General features: G+C 47.1%; 1 protein-coding gene across 2 annotated transcripts in view; it reads left to right on the top strand.

Annotated features, from left to right (window-relative positions):
• LOC147434214 (RNA helicase, ATP-dependent, SK12/DOB1 protein) overlaps nt 1-23961 on the top strand; it is a 233370-nt gene that overhangs the window by 126220 nt on the left and 83189 nt on the right. For both annotated transcript variants that reach the window (XM_086490776.1, XM_086490777.1), the window contains exons 17-18: nt 14535-14642; nt 14736-14885. In XM_086490776.1, coding sequence (XP_086346902.1) covers nt 14535-14642; nt 14736-14885 — 258 coding nt within the window. The remainder of the gene's footprint in view (nt 1-14534; nt 14643-14735; nt 14886-23961) is intronic.

Raw genomic sequence — 23961 nt, 5'->3', positions numbered from 1 at the left:
TTAGTCTCCTGCCGAGACCGAAGCTCTTCTAGTTCTCTCTTGATTTGATCCAAAGCCTCAAGGTGCGATGGTTTCTCTCGTCTCAGGAAGATTGATTTCTCTTCTTGGAGGGCGCGTTGTAGTTTGAGGGCTTCAAGTTCCCTGCGCAAGGAAGTCAAAGGATCAGCAGGACTAGCTTCTGAGAACACAGAGGGAGTATCTATGTGAGGAGAGTTGTTGAACAGCTTCCTAGCCCCCTCTATTCTAGTAGCAGCTGCGATGAATTCCTCCAGAGTGGCGTCAGGTCGGAGGCTCTCCCGGAGTTTTTGCTGAGAGGTTTTTGGAAGCGCCTTCTCCACCCACTTCTTAACCATGAATTCATCGGGTTGTTGGGGAAGCTTGGCAACCAGAGACTTGGTTTTGGTCATAAGCTCCGCAAAAGTCTCCTCGGGCTGGAGCACCATGTTGGCCAACTCATCCAACACTTTCTCTTGGTAGTCGCCCGGCCTGAAAACTGCTCAGAACTGTTGTCTTAAGTCTGCCCAAGTTGTAAAATGATTCTCTGCAAACTGGCTGTACCATTTGTCTGCTAAGCCGTCCAAGGTGGATGGAAAAAGTACCAGATAAGCATCTTCCGTGTTAAGACCACGTCCTCTACAGAGAGATACGAACCTCCGTGCATGGTCGTCCGCATCTTCCGAGGAGAGTCCTTTGAAGGTGGGGAACTTGATGTTTACCTTGGCCAACATACTAGCCAACACCTCCATGGCCCCTTGTTGAGCTTGTTGCTCAATAGCCTTCTGTAGCAGAATAGGAGAGAGCTTTACTGGAGAAGGTGATCTGGAAGATGTGGAACCGGATGAAGGAATGGGGAATGAAGGAATGGGAGATGTCGTATGTGGAGGTATGGTTGACGAGGTTAATGGACTTCTACTAGATACCACAGGGCGTCTTCTGTTATAGTGCTTCAGAGGGCTCAATAGTGCGCTTTGACACTCAACTGACCGCCTTGTATGTGTCATGCAGTGAAGAGTGAACAGCACAGGTCGTAACACAGAACAAGTGAGGATAGTGACTAGACCACCTGGTCCAGGACCAGTGACTAGACCACCTAGCTGGTAGGACGAGGAGGGCTGGACCAGGGCGAGGACTAGCCCAGGACCAAAGACCAAGGACTAGGGACGAGGACTGGGACTTGGACCAAGGCGAGAGAGGACCAGACTTGCAGACTATCTACACAGTGTAAGCAAGTGTGCGGAGCCAGGTAACAACCGATTAGCTTCACGATTTTATCTCCACAAGAGTGAGACTTCCTTTGAGGTCCCACCGTGATCGCCAAAATGAGAGCACCTGTAGCGCGGATAATGTGTCGTGCTCTCTACAGTGGGTGGTCCTCAATGCAATGTGCGTGACAATCTCACTCAAACAGACTAAATCTCCCTCAAATAGACAGAACAGAAAGGAAACAATAGACGTCAACAGAGCTCGCAAAGACACAACAGCAGACCAGAACATATGACTCGACTATCTCAAAGACTGATACAGACTCTGGCGTGGCAGCACACTCAGCTCCAGCCCAGGACTCACAGGTACAATGGGGGTGTCGAGGCTCAGATGTGCCGGGATGGTGCAGACGTGCTGTGTAAAAACCCACTCTAGACGACTCAGTACAAGATAATACCACTGGCCCAAAATGACTACTCATATGTACAATCATCAAGAGCCACCAACGGCTCATAAAGAACATCATCTAAGTCTATCCCTACTGGGTGGTGGTGGTATGTCCACTAGACCACCCTGCCACGTGTCTCTGCCCAAGTGTGAACCGACCAGACCAAAGACCAACTGACCAAAGCCCAACTGTAAACTACTGTCCTGTGAAAGTGAAAGTGACACTGTAGCAGGCTACACAACCTCTTCACCTAAAAAAAAAATCTTCAACAGAGCCCTCTCCAGACCTAGTAGAGGAAGTCAACTTGGGCTCTGATGATCACCTGGTATTGCTAGACCAGATGCAGAGCAGAGAGTCATATTTGCTGTGGTCTATGTCATAGAAGATAAGATTAGCCTCTTTCGAAGTTACAGAAGTGTCAAGCACTGATGATTTGGAAAGAGACTGGCTTGTAAAACTTCTAGTAAGACTAGTGAGTGTACGGCTAACTAATCCTCCCGTATGGAATTTGCATAGGGAATTTCTTTCAAAGGCCATAGAGGGCATGCTTCTTTCAAAATCCTGGAACAGGTCAGCTTCAGCTTCGTCCACCAAATGCTCTCTGTGAATTTTGTGAAGTACCTTGTGAGCTACTAGAAGAGCTACGAGATGTCCAGGTTAGCATCAGAGTTATAACACCTATAATGGTCAGTTATCCTATGTGTACATTACTGGCTGTGCCTAAATTCTCCACCAACATTGTCAATTATATTGACCTCCTTGAGTATAGTTGTGCAGATTTTTCTGTTATCTCTATCGAGATGGAGGCCAGACTTGATATTCTCGCCCTGTTGCCTTACCACATGAGGATTTTGAATTTGATAGCTCCGATGTCCAACTCTGTCTCGTGGAAGAACTGGCTTCATGGCAAAATAGAAGATCTAGATGAAGGGAATCTTGAGATATTGAAACTAACGTTTGGTGTGCCATTGCAGAATTTGAAAAGGTTGTGGAAGAATTAAGCCCCCCCTCGCGCTGTGGCCCCCTGCCACACCCCCTCACGCTCCCCCCTCTGCTGCCCCCCCTGCCCTGCCCTCTCGCGCTGCTCCCCCTTCCACACCCCCTCGCGCTCCCCCTTGCCCAGCCAGCCACCTCAACCAGCCAGGCCCGCCCTGCCCCTCGCGCTGCACCTGTGCTTTCGCCCTGCTGCCCCTCCACACCCACTATTATTAATCTGACACTAGAGGAGCAATGAAGACGTGTGCGTGCTTTACATGTGAGAATTTGCGGCCTTAGAGATAAAGACAATGTGGACGAAGAGGTAAAAATAACTCATGACTTTGATGGGCGTTCACGAGCCGACGAACACAAGAGCTTGGAGAGTGGACAACAAAAAGAAAAATGGAAACAATGGGGAAACCTTGAAAGAAAGGTCACTCATCCTTCGTTTTCCCTCCATGGAAGCGAGGAAGGCCTTTTTGAAGAACTCTCCAACTCTTATAGAGACACGGCATCTTTCCTGGGGATGTTCTCACCCTCTCGCCGATCGCTCATATGCAAGAGGTAATGCCGGAGATTAGAGCGGCAAGGGGAAAAGGCAAGATTGCCTTTTACGGAGATGGAAGAGTGGTAATACTGGAGCGACGCTCCACATGACGGTGATAGACTTATGGGACCACACTCAAAGTTGCTGCCTGGAATTGTAATGGATCTATGCGTCTTGATGTGGGTGCTTTTGAGGATAGTTTTACTGGAAGAGACATCATATTCTACTCTAAGACACATCAGGCCCTTGGGCAATCTATGCCTCACATAAGTGGATACAGATGGGAGAGATCTTACAGACAGGAGACGCGATTAGAGCACAGAGGACGGGGCTCAGGGGGAGTGGCAATGTTATTTAGAGAGGACTTGCAGCCATTGATACATATAGCCTGCAGGGATGAGCAGGCTAGGTACATGTGGGTGAGATTGAGAGCATAGACAGATAGATATCTTTACATTGTTATTTGCTACTTTCCCCCGAGTACGTCAGTCTATGTATCACCCCGAGGACAGTCCCCCTTTTCTATTTTCTATGATGACATATAAGAGTTCTCTAGAGATGGTGACATTATCATTCTAGGGGACTTCAATGCTAGGACTGCCCATCACCAGACAATAGTTTATGATACTTCAGAGGAGATGCTTATTGTCTTATGATACTTCAGAGGAGATGCTGAGAGAGCTAGATGTTGTAGAGACGGGCCTGTCCAGACTATCACAGGATGTGGAATATACTGAGTATGGGCGACACTTGATAGACATGGGCACTGCTCATGGATTGGCCATCTTGAATGGCCTACAAAGATTTCCCGTTGCGGGAGGTTTCACATGCTTTCCACACAGACATGGAGCTAGCATAGTGGATTATGTCATGGCACAGCCGAATCTCATCTCTAGTATCCAGGATCTCAGAGTTGGGCCCAGACCGGTTAGGGTGGCAGTGGATCATGCTCTTGTGTCGTTGACCATCTCCTCCAATTCAGTGTAGCACACAAGCCACGGGTAGCAGCCCCTACTCGCTACATCTTCACGCGGGAGACGGATTTTGTATACATAGACGGGACCTACAGACGCCTATGCACTGAGGAGCTTACTACTATATTGACAGAGACATTACATGATGCAGCAGCAGAGGCATACCCACACACCCAGCCTGAGCAGAGACTCCGTTTAGCGAGCATGCCTGAGAACAGCTGGTATGATGAGGAATGCCGTCAGACTAGAGCTAGACTTCAGAGGGAGGTGCTTTTGGGGGACATCACTCACAGACAGTCACAAATTGACTTTCGACGCCTAGTGCGGTGGATGAAGAGGGCATTTTTGGCTCGACTAGAGCAGGATCTATACTAGCTATTCTTGAGTCAGGATTCGCGTGAGGCGTGGTGGCTCTTCCATGAGCCGTCCCCCCCCCCCCCGCTGCCATTATCTCTACAGAGACCTGGGTTCAATATGCGCCATCTATGTACACAGTACCTGTACAGCCGCCCCTTCCTGATCCATGCCCACACACGTGCTTTTTTCACTGTTGAGATGGTGAAGAAAGCCATTGACAGGATGAGGAGTGGGAGAGCATATGATCATGATGGCTTAGTGGCTGAGCATTTCATGCATGCCAGAGATCTACTAGCAGAGCTCCTAGTAGTTATGTTTAATTGTGCCATGTGTGAGGGCTTGCCTGATACTTGGAGCCTATCTACGATTGTACCTATCTTCAAGTCAGGAGACCCACTGTTGAGATGGTGAAGAAAGCCATTGATAGGATGAGGAGTGGGAGAGCATATGATCATGATGGCTTAGTGGCTGAGCATTTCATTCATGCCAGAGATCTACTAGCAGAGCTCCTAGTAGTTATGTTTAACTGTGCCGTGTGTGAGGGCTTGCCTAATACTTGGAGCCTATCTACGATTGTACCTATCTTCAAGTCAGGAGACTCTATAGAGCCTGGGAATTATCGCACTATTATGATTGGACACACACTGGCACGGTTGTATGCATCCATTCTTGAGCAGCAATTGAGTAGATGGGCAAAGAGGGAAGGAATGCGTGTAGCTGGACATGCCGGGTTCATGAGAGGCTTTTCCACTCTTGACCATATCTTGACACTCAGGGCCATCATTGAGGAGTGCAGATCTTATGGGAGACGGATCTATTGTAGCGTTGTGGACTTCCGCAAAGCCTTTGACACAGTACCGACAGCTAGATTGATGCGCAGATTACAGGAGATGGGAGTACCCACAGAGCTCATTTGGGGGATCATGGCATTGTACAGATCAGTAGTAGGGCATGTACGCACCTCTGAGTATCTACACCGGTTCACTCCACTATTGGGGAAAGCAGGGCTGCCCGCTCTCTCACCTACTCTATTTGGTATGTATGTGGATGAGGTTTTTGACTACATTGAGAGCGATGGTGATAGAGGTGCACAGCTGGCACGGACCTGGATTCCACTATTGTTATATGCTGATGATATTGTGTTGATCTTCGACTCTTCGGAGGGGATGCAACCTCACTTGGATGCTTTGCATAGGTTTGCCCACAAAGTGGTTTGTCTGTCAACCTTGGTAAAACCAAGGTTATGGTGTTTAATGTCATCCCACAATGGATAAGGAGGTCAGCACCTACATTCACATACGGCCAGGAGACTGTGGAGTATAAAGATGCTTACACTTACCTTGGAGTGGTTTTTAGTAGGCCTGTATTTTCACTAAGGAGAGCAACAAACACCAGATTGACTAGAGCCCATGTCACATTGGGTAGATTGGAGAGGATGTGTTCGGAGGTTCAGTTTCAGGAGCCTCGGACGAAGCTCTGGCTGAGATATGGGGACCTTCATTGGATGATCATGGGAAGTCGGGTCGCACTGATGGATGGGGGAGCATGCAGAAACCTTTGGTCTCTATGATCTCGCGGCTCATTAGAGCCAAGGCTTCGATACCACGTGCCATTATCCGAGCAGAGCTATGCCCCCCCCCCCCCCCACTTGTGGTTGAGGCGCTCACCAGATCAGTCCCCTTCATACACCACATGTGGGAACTTCCCAGAGACAGATATGACCGCCTTGCACTTGAGTCCTCTCGACAGTTAGCCATGCAGGGAGATACAGCATGCTGGTATGGGCAGATGACATCATGGTTTCAGGCGCATGAGTTCAACATAGACAGGTTGCCACCTTTCCAGTACTCACTGGATGCACCATATCTCACTCTTACACAGTCCGAGATCACCAGGCTCATCTGCCAAGACTTGACTGAGCTAGACACCAAGAGGACAGGGATACAACCAGCACAGGAGCTGGGCACGGAGATGGCTTTCTATAGAGAGCATCTTCTCGAGCTTACGGAGGACGGTTTTGTGATGAGATCGAGATACATGGACACCCACGTGTCTCATGGGATACGATGTGCTATTGGCCAGGTATGCACATCTTCTCACCAGCTGCAGATTGAGATTGGGAGATACAGTGGAGTACCAGCAGAGGCTAGGACATGCCCCTTGTGTGACATGGAGCCTGAGATAGAGTTGCATCGCACATGCTGCTGCCCCGTCTACTACGAGATACGAGGCCGCTTCCATTGCTTGGTAAGAGAGGGTTTTTGACCACACTCCAGAGTCATGGGATGCGAGGATCAGAGATGCTTGGGTTTGTTCTTGCTCGAGCTGCGCAGACATGGAGATAGTATGATGAGTGGAGAGGCTAGCCAGTCTCAGAGAGGGATCACAGATTTCTTTAGAGCGACAGTGGACAGCCGGAGGAGTTACTCCCACAACAGAGCTCACTTTCGTCTCACACCAGAGGCACACTGATTGACTGAGCGATTGAGGTGGGGAAATCCAGGGGCCCATGATTGCGGAGGACTACACAGCATCGACGGAGGCTACATCAGAAGATTCGAAGCACTCTAGCCAAGCATGCACGATGCCGTGTCAGACTACTGACCATGGAGGAGATTGACGAGATTTGCCAGCGACCCACGCTGGATCTCCTGTGATTTAACTATTTAGCTATCCCATCCAGCTGCTCACTTGGCTTAGTTCACATCGAACAACTTAGGATTCGATAGTATTTTTGTTCTGTTATGTTGTTATTTGTTACTCTGACTTTGTATCAGATCCACCACATTGTAACTTTCTGGTCTCATAGGTCACTTTGGCCTTTTGAAGACGTTAATATAACATTTCATTTCTCTCCCCCCCCCCCCCCCCCCCCCCCGGAGTCCCACCCCACATCATGGCTGTTCTCCCACCACCATGAACACCTTGCTTGCGCAATGCTCACACGAAGAAAACAGAAGCACAACTACATGCACCAGAGTCCGTTGCCATATGGCATATGGCCTGGCTTGGGATCTCCTCTCGCCCCACAACCTATCACAATACCCGAAATCGTAGGAGAATTGCAGGTTTGCAAGACAGAATTCCATAAGCTCTTTTTGAGAGTACATATGTATCTGGTTGTGGTGCAAAGGGGAAGTGAAACCTTGTGGAATTTGTCTTGCTACAAAGCTGATTGTTAGTTTTTGAGTTTAAATTTCTACTACAGTTTCTGCCAGAGTAGCTTTGTTATTAGCTTCGTAATTTTGGTTGCATAAAGCCCCATCATAAAAATGGTCCTAACATGCAATAAGGAACAACACCTCCCATCAGAGCAGTAACCCTTAGCATCGTCTTATTGGTGGCAGTAGTGAATATAGGCCCGCCGACTACGAGCCTAGTTCGGAGCATCATTAGTTCAAGGGCGTCTTCTTCTTCACCATCACCAATTCTTGTAGAGTCGGTAGATAGCTATACCACCACTCTCGAGGACGGTGAGTGGTCTTGTGGCGGGCAATGTGTAGCTGGGCTACAGTGTTGCTTTGCACGGAAAGAGAGTTACAATTGGTCTTAAGTTCACATGTGGCAGGAGTGGTGGTCTAGAGTCACTTTAGCACGGAAAGACATTTACAGTTGGTCTTAAGTTCACACATGGCTGGAGTGGTAGTCTAGAGGACACCGTGGCCAGTTCCTTCCCGCCACAGTTTAGGGATAGGTGCAAGTGGATTGTCAGGAATATTTGAGTTATCCGTTTGGCTGGCCTTCGTGTGTATTAATGTTGTTTTAGATGTTCTACGAGTCTTGAGTCTAGCGTCGTGTGTTTAGTCTAGCACTACACATCTGCACTCTCCCTGCACATTGGAGCCTTGACATCCCCATTGTACTTGTGACTCTTAGGCTTGGAGCTGAGAGTGCTTGTAACAGACTTGGACACTCCAAGTCAAGCGACAACACCAAATAACCACTTCAAAACAATTCACAGATCACAATAGACTTGCACTGGCCTGGCGGAGTTCCGTGCCTAGAGATATTGGCCCCAAAGACTGGAGCCTCTTTTGGTAGTTCTTTATGTATTCATCAATGTCAAAGTACAAGAGAGCGGTTAGGGTTTCACTCTCAGACTCTGCGTCCAGATGCTCTGCAGAGTGTATGCCCAAACCGCTTATTTATTGTTTACAAGGGATGCCAAAAGCAGAGCCCCAAAAGCTTCAGTTCCAAAAGCAAAATTCTCTCTCTCTCTCTCTCTCTCTCTCTCTCTCTACACAAGAGAGTTTTAATAAAATAAAGCAAATCATCTCTCTCTCTCTCTCTCACACACACACACACACACACACACACACACACACACACACAATTTGCGTGGAGGAATAAAGCAAAAGTTGCCGCAAAAGCAACAGAGAAATTGCCGCAAATTCAGCCAGCACCATTTTCGGATTTCCATCTGTTGCTTTTAGGGTTAGATTTTAGTGTTTGCAGGTTTTGGGGTTAGGGGCTTTCAGCAGCACTCAGGGCTAGGGTTTCCTGCATGCTCTCGGGCAGACACGTCATCACTTTGTGACATACCTCCCTCTTGAAAGCATTGTAATCGCCCTCGATTACGCCTGCAAAATGGACAGAAGCCATAAACCGTCTTAGCAGACACTGACTGCTAGTACCTACGTACTAGGAACACACATCTAGTACATGTACCAATCGACAGTCACATCACACGACATCACTAGACATCACATGACATTCAACTTTCATTCGGATCTTAGACCACGATTTATCGGCAATGTAGCTAGCATCGCATCTAGATCCAATCGGGACCTCATCGATGTCCGATTGACTAACCCCTATTGCAACCATGTGTATTCGAGATCAATCAGACCAAAATGCTGCAGTCATTTCTTCTATCAGTTCCTGCACTCAAAAGAAGTCAAGAAAAAATCAGTATCATAATCAAGAATTCCATTTCATAAAGTCATACTGCAGAATACTGTCAGCTTTCAGTATCCCTGAAGCTCAAAGAGACATCAGTGACTTTAGTATCTAAATCAAGGCATCTGTTGACAAAGTAGCGGAGTGACTCCCCTCTTGTGCATCCCATTGCATCAGATCTCCGGTCAAGCTGAATTCTGGGTTCCATTTGGAGTAGACTATGCTAAACCAAAAGCATCGAGGTAAAGTTTCACAATCTGAGGACTATCTGCTAGGTCCTCCTCCTCCATCCACTTCGCATCCAATGCAGGATAGTTCTTGAGCTTAACCAAGAACCGCCTTCGGACTTTACCTTTCTTCGTATCCCTATGTGCCAAAATTTGTTCAGGAACAAGGGTCTCCTCGTTTTCTTCCACTTCGGGTTGCTCATCAGGCTCCCCATCATCAGGCACGTCACCTTTAAAAGGTTTCCAGAGACTCACATGAAATACATCGTGAATCCTCCAAGTATCAGGTCCGTAGTATCGCATACTAAGCTTCGGAAAAAGCCTCTTCTTTCCCTTTTTCTTTCTCAGGCGCGTGCTTTCTCAAAACGTAAGAGCACCCAATCATCCTCCTTCAATTTCAAGTCGCGACGATGGCGATCTGTTGCCTTTTTTTGTCGTTCTTGAGATTTCTGCAAAGTCTCGCGAACCTTGGCAAAATCTGTATCTAAGTCTTGCGTATATTCATCCGCTTCAAAAATCTTATCTTTCGTGCTTAGGAAGGGTGGAACCTTCGCAGCACCTTCAACAATCTCAAATGGTGCCTTCCCCGTCGAAGAGTGTATCGTGTTATCGTAGGAAAATTCCACCAAAGGTAGATACTTTTCCCATTGAGGCTTCTGATCTGAGATATAAGACTTCAATAAATCTAGAACCACACAATTTGCAATCTCAGATTGCCCATCAGTCTGCGGGTGGAACGATGACGAGAATTGCAACCGCGTGCCAATGTTCTCCCAAATTGCCTTCCAAAACAAACTCGTAAATATGGGGTCTGTGTCGGAGACAATCGTCTCAGGCATGCCATGTAATCTGAAGATCTGGGCCACAGACAGTCTCGCTAAGTGATCCGGCTTGACTGTTTTCTTCACTGGAATGAAATGAGCCTGTTTGCTAAATCTGTCAATAACAGTCCAGATACCATCGTGACCACTCTGTGTTCTCGGGAGATCAAAAATGAAATGCATTGCAATAGTTTCCCAGGGGCGGGTGGGTATGGGTAAAGGCTGTAACAATCCCTGTGCCTTATGCCTGTCAAACTTGACCTCATGGCATACTAAGCAACTTAGCACAAACTCTTTCACATCCTTTTTGAGTCTCGGCCAAAAGAGGTATCTCTCTACCCCTTTGATGGTGGTAGCAATGCCGCGGTGACCCGTAAAAGGTGGACAGTGGCATTCAGTCATAACCTTTTCCCTCAATGTCTCTGTAACGCACAACATGGTTTTTCTCATCAAGTAGCCTTCCCGAATGGAGTATCTTGCTACTGTCTCCCCATCCCGTATCCGTGTGAAAACGTCTGCAAAATCTGTATCTGTGGCATACTGGTCGACCATATCCTCGAAGCTCCTATGATGTATCGCGGAAATAGCCATAACCAATGGTTTTCGAGACAAAGCATCTGCCACCACATTTTTTTGTCCCTGCACATGGACAATCTAGAAGTGAAACTGTGACAATGTTCGCCCACCGCATATGCTTTTCCGAAAGTTGCTTCTGTGACAAGAAGTAGCGCAAACTCTGATGGTCTGTAAGGACAGTAAGATCCGGTCCGAGTAGGTAATGCCGCCACTGAGTCAGAGCATGGATAACCGTTAAAAGCTCTTTCTCATAAATCTGTGCTGTCATCTCCGGCCTTGAGAACAGTCGGCTCTCATAAGCAATGACATGGCCTTCTTGCATTAAGACCGCTCCTAGACTACGACCACAAGCATCACAATATACTTCAAATGACTTCTACAAGTCCAGCAAAGTCAAAACTGATCTTGTAGTCAATTTCTCTTTCAATGTTTGAAAGGTAGTCACCTGTGTGGATTCCCATGAGAAAAGGACTCCTTTCTGTGTCAAGATATGCAAAGGGGAAGCAACCTCTGCAAACTTTCGAATGAACCGCCTGTAGTACGAACACAATCCCAACAAGCTTCCAACTTCATGGACATTCTTGAAATCGGGCCAATCACGGATAGTGTCTATCTTGGCGGGATCCAGTTGCACTCCTGCTGCTGAGACAATGTGTCCCAAAAAGTTTATGTCTGAAGCAGATGATCTCTGTGTTCTGCCTCATTCTTGGAGAAAACAATGATATCATCAAAGAAAGTGCCAACAAATAGCCTCTACTCTCGAAAAATCTTGTCCATCATCCGGTTAAATGTCGCAGGAGCATTGGTTAAGCCAAAAGGCATCACCAAAAACTCAAATAACCCAAAAGTCGTCCGGAAAGTTGTCTTGTAGACGTCTCCCCTAGGGATTCTGATCTGATGATATCCACTCTTCAGATTAATCATGCTGAAGCACGAGGATCCCTGTAATCTGTCGAGTATATCATCGATCCTAGGAATTGGAAATCTGTTCTTGATGGTGATTTTGTTGAGAGCTCTATAATCGATGCACATCTCCAAGATCCGTCTTTCTTCAAAACCAACAACACTGGAGAGCAATACGGTGAAGTACTAGGCTGGACAAGACCCTTTTCCAAGAGGCCTTTCACTTGGTTCATAATCTCATCATTCAGTGCTCGGCTCACACGGTAAGGTGGCAGGTTGTGCTTCCATGTATCAGATCAATGGTATGATCTTCAGGCCCTCTTAAAAGCAATCGGCATGAGTGTGGAGAAAAATCTTGGTGTTCTTTTGTTCAGGTCAAAACATATTCGACGTTTATCCATCGTTCAGTTCTCTCCCAAAAGAATGAGTAGAGTTCATCAAGTACAATCTCTGAGGCCTTCATTTGCCAAAGTCGCTTTCTCGGCCCGGTAGTCAACCACGGCGTAGTTCTTGTGGTCCAAGGGATTCCGAGTAGAACGTCACTTGCGTGCCCTGAACACCCCTGTCATTGCAAACGAAGATTGCCAATGCTCGGTGTAATGGCAACATCCCGTATCCGGGTGCCAGTCGAACTACCTACGCCTATGGCGTCAGTCTGTCGGTCGTAATTCGAAATCGAGCCGTCAATTTCAAGTCAAAAGAATTTGGCCTTGGCTCCATCAAAAGAGCTTCGTGAACCTTTACTTTGCCCTATAAGCGGCAAAGTTTGTACTTCCATTCGTTTGATTTGATGTAGGTCCCACGCCATGTGGTACTAGTTCTGCTGTTTATCTGCCTTTTCTGCCACGTCTCTCAGCTGCTTTTGAACTTTCTGGCCTTTCTTCATCTTGTTCATTCGGTGCCTTGTTAGGGCACTTCACGGATATATGTCCATATTCCCCTCATCCAAAGCACTTCCCCTCCCTGATGAAGCGAGCTCTCTTCTCAGGAGTAAGCTTGGGTCGTGCATCCTTCTTTTCTGGGTTGCTCTTTCTCTTTCTACTTTCATTCGTTGAAGTCTGTTCGGCTCGTTGTGTGATGACCTCATCGGTGGGGTAGGTCAGACTGCCAGAGTGAATGGCAAAGCCCCGTTTCGCGTGACTGATCAACTCTTGAATAGAAGCTGACTTCTGTTCCAAGCAGTGGTCTCGGATCTCTGTAGGTAGACCCAAGGTAAACCGCTCAATATGTCCTCTCAACGAGATCTGCTTGAATGACGAGGCCGGTAGAAAAGAGCTCCAGAATCTCTCGCAATAAGCATCCACTGTATCCCTATTGGTCATCCGAAGATGGTTCCAAGTAGCTCGTATATCGCGTTCATACTCTTGTGTCAGCCAGAAGAAATAAAAAGCTTCTTAAATTTCAACCATTTAACTGGCGCAGTCTTGTGTAAAAGAAGCGTGGACCACCAAGTTCGAGCATTCCCCCTAAAGTAAGAGGTAGCTCTTCGAATCTTGGAGTGCTCTGAGTAGCGTCCTCCTGCGAAACCGATGTCAAACTGCTGTATAAAAGACAGCCTTCAAAGCATCTTTGTATCCTGAAAAAGTATCAAATTTGATCGACTGTCCACCTTCCTTAAACTCTCGGACTTTCTTACTTTTATCTTCCAGAAAGTCATATTGGTTGGCTTTATAAAAATTCTTCTTGTTCGCATAAAAGTTGCCGTCATCAGAGTCTGAAGTGTCTGTAGACGAGTCGTCTGTAGAACTGTCACTCATTGGGCGAGATTTAGACTTCGTCGCCTTTTTCTTACCCTTTCCGAAGCGTTGTTTGTTGCTTCGCTTTTTGCCTTTTTAGTCTTCTTCGCTCGAATCTGAAGAGCTAGAAGAACTGGAAGAAGAAGAAGAACTGGGTACTTCTTCAAATCGAACACGCTTCTTCTGTTTCTTTGGCTTGTCAAATGTCGACTGACGACCCAAATAACCCGGGAAGTCAGTGTCTTTGTTCTACTTTTTGCCATGCTTTTTAGCTTTCTTCTGCGCGTCAAAAAGCTGAGCAATCCGTGCATCAACCACCTCTTTTAATTCCTTCTGTGAATATTTCTTTTGATCAGAAGGTTTCTTGAGAGCGGGTTTCGGGGGTGGTGTTGTGGTTTTCTCCCACTGCGCATGCACTTCCTGAAAAGAAGTCTCGCTCATATATTTTGCCAATTTCGGATCCTTTGCAAAACTGAGCATCATCTTTGTTGCATCGCCGATCAATTGACGATGCTTCATCTCTCTTTGCTCGGCCTGAGTAGGGCATGCACACTTGTGGACGTATCTGTGATTCAGTCACAACCATGACACTTTCCTAGAAAATATCCACAAGTCTTCATATATTGAGAACGTTGGGTCTGTCTTTTCACTTTACTATATGAGCTACACTAGGAGCTCGCAGCAGGGCATGTGCAAGTGTAAGATAAGACAAGTTACATTACTAAGTGCAAGCTGCATAAGTTCTTTACTCTCTAATGTAAGATAAGACAAGTTGTAACCCAAAAGGAATAATGTTTTCTAGCCTTCCCACAACACCGGTTCTGCAATCTCTACAAAACAGTTGATTGGTCCTACTGTCTTGCAGGTTGCCTTCCATAGTTTTAGAAAGCATGATGGAAAGACATTCCGGCAGCTCTATCCGGGTGAATATACACAAATGGCTGGCCGAGCTGGGCGAAGGGGTCTTGACAAGGTTTGCAGTTTATTCTTAGGGTGGCTATGATTTTCAGGAATTTCAACTTGATTGGGCTCACAGGAAAATGATGTTGCACTTTCTTGCGCTTAGGTTGGGACAGTCATTATAATGTGCTGGGATGAAATTCCCGAGGAAGTCGACCTCAAGGGACTACTTACTGGGACACCTACAAAACTGGAGTCACAATTCAGATTGACTTACAATATGATTTTAAATCTTCTGCGTGTTGAAGATTTGAAGGTAATTTGCGCTTATCCTCAAAGGTTAAATTTTAGCAAGCGCATGCAATAAAATAATTTTTGAAAAATAGAGGAACTCTTGCTTACACTTGTGATGTGTTTCACAAAGATTCCTTTCATTGTTCATGCTACATGAAATTTAATTTCATTTGAGAATGTTTCTATACATTGGTTGACTATTCACGTACCCATGGGTATTGGAGTTAATGATGGCTGATTGAATGACAAAGTGGAATTGTAAATTAAGATTGATAGATTTCCTTTTATACACTATATTAGGTTGCATACTTCACTTTGATGGGTCATGGGTCGATCATGAGTGCAGAAATTTTCAACCAAACAGCTTTTCAGGAAACCTAGCAGAGTTTGTGAGGTGCTGGAACATATGTAGGACACCTTGATTGTGCAATTGTGAGGCTTCTCCTGAGTACAAATCATTTTTTGTTAAGGTGCATGCAAAGCTGATCATCATGTAATGTGGCAAGAAATGCGGATGGTTAGTTACTAGTGACTTTGACCTTAGTATCAAATTTGAACTGGACAGTTTATGGCTTTACCTATCAATGGTAGCCTGCTGGAATGTATGTAGGCATCACACTTGTTGCAATGATGATTTAGTTTGTGGTTCTCAGCACACAAGATTCTGTTCATCACATTTGACACAGCGAACCGCATCATGGCCATAGTTGTTATGGTTAGCTGGTAGGATCACACAAAATGGGCAATAAAAAGTTGGATGCTAAGCATGATGCACAGAAAATTTAATGCAATACAGTGGAGCAGTAGTCCATAAAATGAAGCCCGACATTCAAATTTCAAACATACACGATGTCATATAGCTTGAGAACTAGAGAAAGGAAGCAGAAAAAATGATGGTGTTATTATATGTTATCAAAAGGGGAAAATGACCTAGGAGACATGCAGCTGCAACAAAGCATTCAGACGTGAATTGTCTACGAGGACAAAATAGATTAAAGTAAAATTTTCTAATATATAATTTCTGGTTGGCATGTGACAAATATAGTACACCCATGCATATCCTGCAAGTAGGAGCCATACAACAAAGAGGAGAGGATAGAATTTACTCTTTTAGAGGGTCATGGTCAGAAACGGTCTGTAAGAAGCTGCTGTATGAGTTGCTCTCCTTCTCTCTTTTGCTATGAGCTGGCTCTACTGGCTCCCTTATTTGTTCACATGTTTAGCATTTGTTATCCTAGTCTTTTGTATTGAATATTTGGATCATATGATGATGGTGTAATTTTCCTTTTGCGGACGTAAATATACTCTCTCTCTCTCTCTCTCTCTCTCTCTCTCTCTCTCTCTCTCTCTCTCTCTCTCTCTCTGAGAGAGAGCCTGATGAGAGGAGAGGGTAGCCAGTCTCAGAGACACATCACAGACTTCTTTAGAGCAGACACTGGACACCCAGAGGAGCTACTACCAGAGCAGATCTTGTCGCCTCACACAAGAGGTACACTGATCGATCGAGCGACTGAGCTGGGGAAATCGAGAAGGCCGCGACTGCGTAGGACTACACAGCATCGACGGAGGCTACATTAGAGGATTTGGATCACTTTGGCCCGACATGCACGACGCCCGGTCAGATTGCTGTCCATGGAGGATATTGATGAGATCCGCCAGCGACCGATGCTAGATTTCTTGTGACTTGTGATTCAGCTACCCCCAGCTAGCTGCTTAGTTCACGCCTACCAGTTTAGGATCCCATAGTACTTTTATTTTATCATTTTATCATTTTGTCATTTCATTTTGTTACTTTGACTTTGTATCAGATTCACCACATTGTAACGCTCTGGTCACGTAGGTCATTTTGGCCTTTTGAAGACGTTAATATATTTCATTTCATCTCTCTCTCTCTCTCTCTCTCATCACGCCATCTCTCTCTCTCTTTACCATGCTTTCGTTTAGGGTTTGCTGCTGTATTTTAGGGTTCGCGACCTGTTTTTAGGGCTCGCGACCTGTATTTTAGGGTTCGCGACTGTTTTAGATTTTTTTTTTTTTTTTTTTTTTTTTTTTGGGGGTTGTTGGACAGATCTGCGTTTTAGGGTTTGCTGCATTTTCTGCACTTTAGAAACATCAATCCTCTCTTCTCTCTCTCTCTCTCTCTCTCTCTCTCATGTCATCCCCAACCTCACCTATGGCAACAAGCAAACTCAAATATATGCTTCACTCCAAACGAATTTCCATCATTGAATTGGAAATGAAAGCATGGAGAAAAGAGATGGAAGATTGGAGGAACGCGAAGACCGTTTTCCTCCGAGAAAATGAAGAAAAGGAGAAGAGGTGGAAGGACGAGAAGGATCATCTTCTCAACAAGATCGCCACGTTGGAGAATAGCATTTTGGACCTCCACAAAGAAGTGTTGGAAACACGGTCAAAAAATGGGCTTGAAGAGGGGGAATTTCAGCCCTCTTTGAGGGAAGAAATTGACAACATCAATGAGGAGAAGAAGTCATGGGCCGCGGTCATATCCGAAACGCAAAAGAAAGTAGAGGAGGCCGAAAAATGGATTGAGGTTGCCAAGAAAGGGAAAGGTAAGGAAGCTCCTTGTACACCCACTCTTATCAACATGACCCTCGAAGAGGAACAAAGAAGGAGGGTGCGGGCTCTACATGTGAGGGTAACCGGCCTCAAGGACATAAACAATGTGGAAAAAGAGGTCACAAGCCTCACATCAATGATGGGGGTGGAGAAGCCTTCACACTCAAAGGCATGGAGAGTGGGCAAGAAGAGTGAGGGCCCCGGAGAATCTTCAAAGGAAAGAGCTCTCATACTACGCTTCCCTTCATTGGAAGAGAAGAAGGAATTCTTGAGGAAGAGACCTACTCTCAAGAAGACAGGTATTTTCTTAGGCGATGACCTCACTCTCTCACAACCTGCGCATATGAGAGAAGTAATGTCCGAGATTCAAGCGGCAAGGGAGAAGGGGAAGATGGCCTTTTACAGAGATGGTCGGGTGGTGATTGTAGAGCGGCGCTCTACATGACGGTGCGAGACCTATGGGACCACATTGAGGATGGCGACTTGGAATTGTAATGGGTCTATGAGGTTGGATGTTGGTGCCTTTGAGGACAGTTTCAGAGACAAGGACATTGTTTTCTTTTCAGAGACTCACCAAGCCCCTGGCCAACTGTTGCCACATGTGGTGGGATACAAATGGGAGACAGCCCACAGAACAGTCACGAGATCTGAGCATGGGAGTAGAGGTTCAGGAGGAGTAGCGGTGTTGTTTAGGGAGGAGCTACAGCCACTACTACATATTGTACGGAGAGATGATCAGGCTAGATACATGTGGGTGAGGCTGAGAGCTGACACAGGTCGATTTCTATATATTGCTATATGTTACTTCCCCCCCAGTACGTCAGTATATGCTGTATCCAGAGGGCAGTCGCCTTTCTCAATTCTAGATGATGATATATGGGAGTTTTCTAGGGATGGTGATATCATCCTCCTAGGAGACTTCAATGCTCGAACGGGCAACTGTCAGACAGTCTTCTACGACACCTCAGATGAGATGCTTAGAGAGTTGGATGTGGGTGAGCTGGGGTTTGACAGATGCTCACATGACAGAGAGCAGACTGAGTATGGGAGATACCTCACGGAGATGACGACTACACATGGGCTAGCCATACTTAATGGCTTACAGCGGTTTCCTGGAGCAGCAGGCTTCACATGCTTTCCACACAGACATGGGGCCAGTACAGTGGACTATGTTATGACACAGCCGAGCTTTATTCCTTGTATTCAGGATTTCACGGTGGGAGCCAGACCAGTGGGCGTAGCAGTGGATCATGCTCTCTTGACACTGTCCGTATCTTTTCAGTTTAGTACAGCCCAGAAATCAGGAGGCAGGTCACACACCCGTTATACATTTACACCAGAGACTGACTCGGTTTATACAGAGGCGATCTGGGATCGTCTATGCACAGTTGCTCCAGGCCTCTCAGTAGAGGAGTGCACTACTTTATTGACTGAGACACTACATGATGCAGCATCAGAGGCATACCCACACACTCAACCGGATCGGAGGCGACATTCTGGGAGCATGCCCCAGAATAGTTGGTATGATGAGGAGTGCAGAGAGATGAGAGCCCAGCTTCAGAGGGATCTTCATTTAGGAGTCATCACCTACAGACAGTCGCGGATTGCTTTCCGGCGCCTTGTGCGAAAGAAGAAACGAGCTTACCTGGCCCAGATGGAGCGAGACTTGTATCAGTTGTTCTTGAGTAGAGACTCAGGCGAGGCATGGCGACTCTTCCATGAGCACTCCCCTCCCCCAGTGATTACTTCTCCTGATGTGTGGGGCCAGTATGCGACATCGTTATATACGGTTCCTGGGCAGGATCCCCTTCCAGATCCTACAGAGCCATGTCCACCTACGAGCACCTTCTTTACCACTGAGATGGTAAAGAGAGCCATTGACAGGATGAGGACCAGGAGGGCTTACGATCATGACGGTCTAGTAGCGGAGCACTTTATACATGCTAGGGATATGCTGATGGAGGTTGTTGCAGTGTTGTTCAATCGTGCCATGTGTGAGGGATTACCTGAGACTTGGAGGTTGTCTACTATTGTGCCTATATTCAAGGCAGGTGATCCTACAGAGCCTGGAAATTACCGCACTATTATGGTTGGACACACACTGGCACGATTGTATGCATCCATTATTGAGCAGCAGTTGAGTAACTGGGCAGAGGGTGAGGGTGTACGGGCAAAGGGACAGGCAGGTTTCAGGAGGGGTTTCTCCACTCTTGACCATATTCTGACACTCAGAGCTATCATTGAGGAGGGCAGGTCACATGGGAGACGGATTTATTGTAGCTTTGTGGATTTCCGCAAAGCATTTGACATGGTACCGAGAGCTCGACTGATGCGCAGACTGCAGGAGATGGGGGTGCCCACAGTGTTGATTTGGGGGATTATGGCTTTATACAGATCAGTGATGGGACATGTACGCACCCCAGAGGGGATATCTGACTTAGTTCACTCCACTATCGGGGTGAAACAGGGTTGCCCATTGTCTCCTACTCTATTTGGTATGTATGTTGATGAGGTGTCTGATTACATTGACAGAGAGGGTGATAGAGGTGCCCAGCTGGCAGGGACGTGGATCCCATTGTTGTTATATGCTGATGATATTGTCTTGATCTCTGACTCACCAGAGGGTATGCAGCGACAGTGATGCATTACACAGTTTTGCAGAGGATAGTGGATTGTCTGTAAACCTTGGTAAAACCAAGGTCATGGTGTTTAACACCACACCGCAGTGGATCAGGAGATCGGCACCGACCTTCACGTATGGTCAAGAGATTGTGGAGTATACAGATGCATACACTTACCTTGGGATAGTCTTCACTGGGCCGAGGTTTTCTTTGGGGAGAGCAGCAAAGACTAGACTGACCAGAGCTTATGCGGCCTTGGGAGGCTTGGAGAGGATGTGTTCGCAGGTTCAGTTCCAGGAACCTCGGACAAAGTTATGGCTCTTTGATACTTTAGTAGCCTCAGCTATGATGTATGGGGTACAGGTATGGGGACCTTCTGTAGGCCAGGATGGTTGGAGACGTATGGAGAGGCCCTTGGTATCTATGATCTCCCGATTGATTAGAGCCAAGGCCTCCGTACCTCACGCGATCATTCGAGCAGAGCTAGCTGCCCCCCCCATGGAGATTGAGGCGCTTACCAGATCAGTGTCCTTTGTGCACAGCCTATGGGATACTACTAGAGACAGATATGCTAGATTGGCCCTTGAGTCTTCCAGACAGTTAGCTCTACAGGGGGACACTTCATGCTGGTATGCACAGATGACTTCATGGTTTCAGACGCATGGCTTCACCATGGACAGGTTGCCCCCTTTCCAGTATTCTCTTCAGGCACCCTCGCTGTCTCTTACACGGGTGGAGATCACTAGACTCATTCGTCAGGACTTGATCCAGCTCGACACCAGGAGGACATGGATAGAGCCGCCTCAGGAGTTGAGCACGAAGATGGCTTTCTATAGAGAGCATCTTCTCCACCTCACAGGAGATGGGTTTGTGATTCGACCCAGCTACATGGACACACATATGTCTCATGGTTTGCGTTGTGCCATTGGTCAGATACGCACATCCTCACATCAGCTCGAGATTGAGACCGGTAGATTCAGAGGGATACCAGCAGACAGCAGGATATGCCGATTATGCCAGAGAGAGCCAGAGACAGAGTTGCACTACATATGTCATTGCACAGTGTTCTATGAGATACGGGGGCGTTTCCACTGCTTATTCAGAGAGGGTTTTGGTCCTCTATCTAGGGTCATGAGTTATGAGGATCAGAGATGTCTTGGACTATATCTACTTGAGTTACACAGGTATAGAGACACTTTACTGGGGAGAGCTAGAGAGAGGCAGTCCCAGAGACACATTACAGATTTCTTTTCACTAGATATGGGACAGCCAGAGGAGCAGCCACCACTGCAGAGCTCGTCCCACACTCATTCGACCACTACCGGCACTCTCATCGACCGAGCATTGGAGCTACAGAGATACAGACGACCGCGACTGAGGAGAGGAGCTGCACAGCATCGACGGAGACTACAACAGAAGATTCGAGCCATACTCTCTCGACATCCAGAGTGCAGATGAGGATGGATCCTCACCATTTCTTCCATCTTTGTTTCACACACTGTTACATCCAGTTTACCGGGTACCTATTGTATCAGCTGCTACACCCACGTAGTTTTAGATTGTAGTAGTAGTAGTAGTATTTTGTTCCACTTCTAGTTCTTTTCTAGTTCTTTTGTACCCAGACATGGTATTAGATTCACTATTTTGTAACTGATTGGTCTCATAGGTCATTTTGGCCTTTTGAAGACGTTAATATAACATTTCATTTCATTTCTCTCTCTCTCTCTCTCTCTCTCTCTCTCTCTCTCTCTCTCTCTCTCTCTCTCTCTCTGGTGGAGATTTCGTCAGAACCTGATCCAGTTGGATATCAGGAGGGCATGGATAGAGCCGCCATAGGAGTTGGGCACGAAGATGGCTTTCTATAGAGAGCATCTTCTCCACCTTACAAGAGATGGGTTTGTGATTCAACCCAACTACATGGACACACATATGTCTCATGGTTTGCGGTGTGCCATTGGTCAAATACGCACATCCTCACATCAGCTAGAGATTGAGACTGGTAGATTCAGAGGGATACCAGCAGACAACAGGATATGCAGCTTATGGCAGCTAGAGCCAGAGACAAAGCTATATTACATATGTCATTGCATAGTGTACTATGAGATACGGGGCCGTTTCCACTGCTTATTCAGAGAGGGTTTCGGTCCTTTCTCTAGGGTCATGAGGTATGAGGATCGGAGATGTCTTGGGCTATATCTACGTGAGTTACACAGATATAGAGACACTTTACTTGGGAGAGCTAAAGCGAGATAGTCCCAGAGGTAGAGTACAGATTTCTTTTCACTAGATATGGAACAGCCAGAGGAGCAGCCATCATTGCAGAGCTCGGCCCACACTCATTCGACCACTACCGGCAGTCGCATCGATCGAGCACTTGAGCTACAAAGATCCAGACGGCCACGATTTAGGAGAGGGGCTACACAGCATCGACAGAGACTACAATAGAGGATTCGGGCCATACTCTCTCAATATTCAGAGTGCAGATGAGGATAGATTCTAGTAGTAGTAGTGTTTGTGTTCTAGTTCTTTTGTACCAAGACATGGTATCAGATTCAGTATTTTGTAATAGATTGGGCTCATAGGTCATTTTGGCCTTTTGAAGACGTTAATATAACATTTCATTTCATTTGTTCTCTCTCTCTCTCTCTCTCTCTCTCTCTCTCTCTCTCTCTCTGATCAACGTACGTAGGCATGAGACAACGCTTCCTCAGCAGTACATCGTCTTGCAGGATCAAACGATAGCATCCGTGTAAGTAGGTCAATTGCTTCATCATCTACAAGACCTACTAGATTCCTCGCTAGATTTCCTGCCTACAAAAACACAATCAATCTCTCTCTCTCTCTCTCTCTCTCTCTCTCTCTCTCTCTCTCTCTCTCTGCCTCACTGGACCTGAGGCGAGCTGCAGCCTGAGGGCGAGTAGACTGTGGCGAGCAGACTGAGGACGAGGACGAGCAGCCTGAGGCGAGCAGCCTAAGGGCAAGCAGGCTGATGAGGGCGATCAGCCTGACGAGGGCGAGCAGTCTGTGGCGAGCAGGCTGACGAGGGCGAGAAGGCTGAGGGGAGGAGACTGAGGCGAAGGCGAGCAGGCTGAGTCAAACCGGCTGGCCACCTCTCGCGCTGCCAACTTGTTGGACGAAGGACGAGGGTTGAGCTCTCTGGACGAGGGACGAGGGACGAGGGATGAGCTGCTGGGCAAGGACGAGGGACGAGCTACGGATCCTGGGCTAGAGACCAGTTGCTGATCCTGGACGAGGGACGAGCTAGACCTAGGTAAGGGGCGAGCTGCTGGTCGAAGGCGAGGGGCGAGCTGCTGGACCTGGTCGAGCTGCTGGTCCTGTGTAAAGAGGGGGAGCAGCTTGCCAAGGGCGAGGACGAGGGCCCTAACCTCTGAAGGACGAGGGCGAGCTGCTGCCAAGGGCGAGAGCGAGCTGCCTACCAAGGGCGAGGGCTAGCAGAGCCAAGGGCGACGAGACGAGACCAGCCTGCCAGGGCGAGGACGAGAGCAGTCAAGTCAGCCAGGACGAGGGCGAGGACTTGGTGACGAGGGCTAGGCCAACCAGGGCGGAGGCCAGACCTCTGCTGGTGAGGGCCTTGACTCAGTGCTCGCTTTGTTCTCTCTCGGATGGACCAACCAGCCGAGGATGGTGATGCAAGTGGCTTCACCACCCCACAAAAAATGAAAGCGACATTCAAGCGGAGGAACAGTGATAGCATACTCTCGCCAAGCTCATTGCGGGCAGGGAAAACCGTCAGAATCCAAGATGATTTAATGATGGAGAGGGTTCAAGTGATGATTAAATCTGAGCTCAGCTTTATGAGAGATGACATCAGGAAAGAGATGTACGCAAACGCAGAGAGTTATAAGAATTCTATGTATGCAGACATGAGGAAAGAATTCG

Source organism: Adiantum capillus-veneris, chromosome 19 (genome assembly GCF_014529385.1).
Source record: "Adiantum capillus-veneris isolate H3 chromosome 19, ASM1452938v2, whole genome shotgun sequence".
In the NCBI taxonomy this organism is placed as follows: Eukaryota; Viridiplantae; Streptophyta; class Polypodiopsida; order Polypodiales; family Pteridaceae; genus Adiantum; species Adiantum capillus-veneris.
Note: the sequence above shows the minus strand (reverse complement) of the source record. Positions and strands in the feature narration are given on the sequence as shown.